Source organism: Cantharellus anzutake (genome assembly GCF_015039405.1).
Source record: "Cantharellus anzutake strain C23 chromosome Unknown EI90scaffold_83, whole genome shotgun sequence".
NCBI classification, from domain to species: Eukaryota; Fungi; Basidiomycota; class Agaricomycetes; order Cantharellales; family Hydnaceae; genus Cantharellus; species Cantharellus anzutake.
In genome coordinates this window covers 261,896-264,140 of record NW_024067033.1, presented here as the reverse complement: position 1 = coordinate 264,140, position 2,245 = coordinate 261,896, and the positions used below count along the sequence as shown (strand labels likewise).

Here is a 2,245-nt window from a genome sequence, read left to right as displayed (position 1 = left end):
CCTTTACTCAATGACTTTGTCTAGCCCTAGTTTGTAACGCTAGTTCTCTCACAGTACAGAATATGGTCATATTTAACAAGAATCAAAGCCAAATAAGCGGTTCGAAAATACAGCCGCCATATTAAGGAGGATCTAAATCTTCGTGACTCATTGCTTTGGGACCATTTTTTGTCTCAATTCCACTCCGGAGTACAGTTTTTTTCAACAAATTGGCCGCCTCAAATTGCACCACAGTCTGTTTTATTCCTACATTCCCTCGATAATTCGGAGTCAAGTTATTGCATCAGTTTTTGAGCTGTGGCGGTAATTCTCGATCTACCCGGACAAAGGAGCGGGTACACAGATCAGACTAATTTTTGTTATTTCCCTCTGCCTCGGCGTTCTCAGGAGCAGCCTAAGCTTGCAGGCTGAATATCCACTCACTCACTCACTCACTCGCGCGCCACGTTCGAGTCCAAAGCACATCTCTAACCTACAACAATACGGGATACAAAGAGCTGTACAGTTCCATTAGACTCCTCAATAGATCATGGACGCGCGATCCAGAACGCTCACCCATAACACCGGACCCATGCAATGAGGGCTAGACCTATGCGAATTTCCCCTGCGCCCACCCTCGAGCTTGACTTCCCATTTCAACCGCAGCAGCACCCCAGTCTTCCCCATGGTGATGACCCTGCTTGCCATCCGGGCCACCTATTCCCCCTCTGATTAGAGCCTGCACATCCGCCAGCGCAGTCAATACCCCGAATATTATCGGAACCCCACTATCCAATTGGACCCGCATGAGTCCTGTAGAAACCGCTTCAGAGGTGTGCATCGTTGAGCCTTTGAGAAGAACCCCAATCGCGATAACGGCATCAAATGGTCGAGATGGTATGTTGGCCGGCTTTGACGAAGCGATGGCAGGTGTGTTGGGACGAGAGTCAAGGGACAATAACGAGTTCGCGCCACTGAGTAGATCCGTTGCGGTTGAATATGCCTGGATTTGAGATGCAGATATGACCCTAACGAACACACAAGCATTTTAGGTGGAGCGGAGGCTTTCGCGCAGACTTTTACGACCATCGTCGCGCCTAACACGACAAGTACATACCTTGCGCATGCCAATGGGAGCTCAAAACTTCCAGGGACGCTCTGAATGACAATGTTACCCTCTTTAACACCAGCTTCCCTGAGCTTCCTCAGCGTCGCCACTAGCAACGCGTCGATGACCACCTTGTTCCATCTGGTGTGGACGATCGCAATGCGCAGATTGGAGCCGTCGTACTGCGTACCAAAGGGTGATAGTCCTTTAACGGTATGGTCTTCGCTCATGATTCCGGTTACCTTGCTTGCAAGGTCACTTCCAAACCCACAAGTGCGTGGGAAAAATGTGTTTATATTACTTTTACTTCTCATGTGATTCCCAATAGCATGTGACTATCCAACGAATTGTATTAACCAGTGCCCGATACCTTGCTGCTTCCCAAGTAGTATTTGCCGGCATATTCGAAGCATATGTACTTGAGTCTGCCTGCTTCAAGGCTTCGCACACAGGTCATGTACCTTGCAAATGAGAACTTCGTGACTGCAAGTTCTCCATCTTTGTCGGGCACCATAGAGCACTTGAGCGACTTCCAAGAGGGCAGGATGGTGGGCAACAAAGCGAAACCCTCGGCCCCCACCGCTTCTCCTCAAGTTCCATTTGCGATGTTCAGATCGGTGTTTAGGTTTGATGTCACCAGCATGTCACTTGATAGGCACTGAGAAGAGGAACTCTGCATGTGTGGAGGAGATCATAGTGCTTAGAGACCCAGCTCCCCTTGTTAATAACCATGAAGAGGGTGGCTTGCCTTCCAAACAACACTTCTCCAGACCACTTTCTCTCTGGTTAAGTGCCGAAGGCAGGAGTAAGAGACGGTGTGTCCCCCCTCTGTCGACCCCTTTTATTGTTTCAGACAATCCTCGATTCAACTCACAGTGCTTGTTGTAAGACAGCAACAGTTGGTTCAACGCTTTAGCGCAAGGATACCCAACCTACATGATCTCAGTGAGATGCCTGATGATTGATGTTAGGTTTATTTCTAGTCGGTCTCTACTGTCTGATCATTCCATGTTTATTTAGCATTTATCTTCCTTTTTCCGACCTGTTGGTCACTTCACCTTCCTTTATTTGTAATAATCCTCACTCCTGTTACATTTGATTAATTGATGCTTAAAAGCTCAATGTTTCCTTTGCTGACGCCCTCAGTTCTCATTGCGT

At 48.0% G+C, this 2,245-nt stretch overlaps 1 protein-coding gene across 1 annotated transcript; it reads right to left on the bottom strand.

Annotated features, from left to right (window-relative positions):
* Positions 1–283: 283 nt before the first annotated feature.
* On the bottom strand, positions 284–1,601 carry EI90DRAFT_3292923 (6,7-dimethyl-8-ribityllumazine synthase; the record flags this gene model as incomplete). The annotated part of the gene is made up of 5 exons (XM_039067357.1): positions 284–315; positions 432–472; positions 615–1,007; positions 1,097–1,345; positions 1,549–1,601. 5 exons carry the CDS (start codon positions 1,599–1,601, stop codon positions 284–286), a joined length of 768 nt encoding a protein of 255 aa, XP_038910300.1.
* Positions 1,602–2,245: the final 644 nt, after the last annotated feature.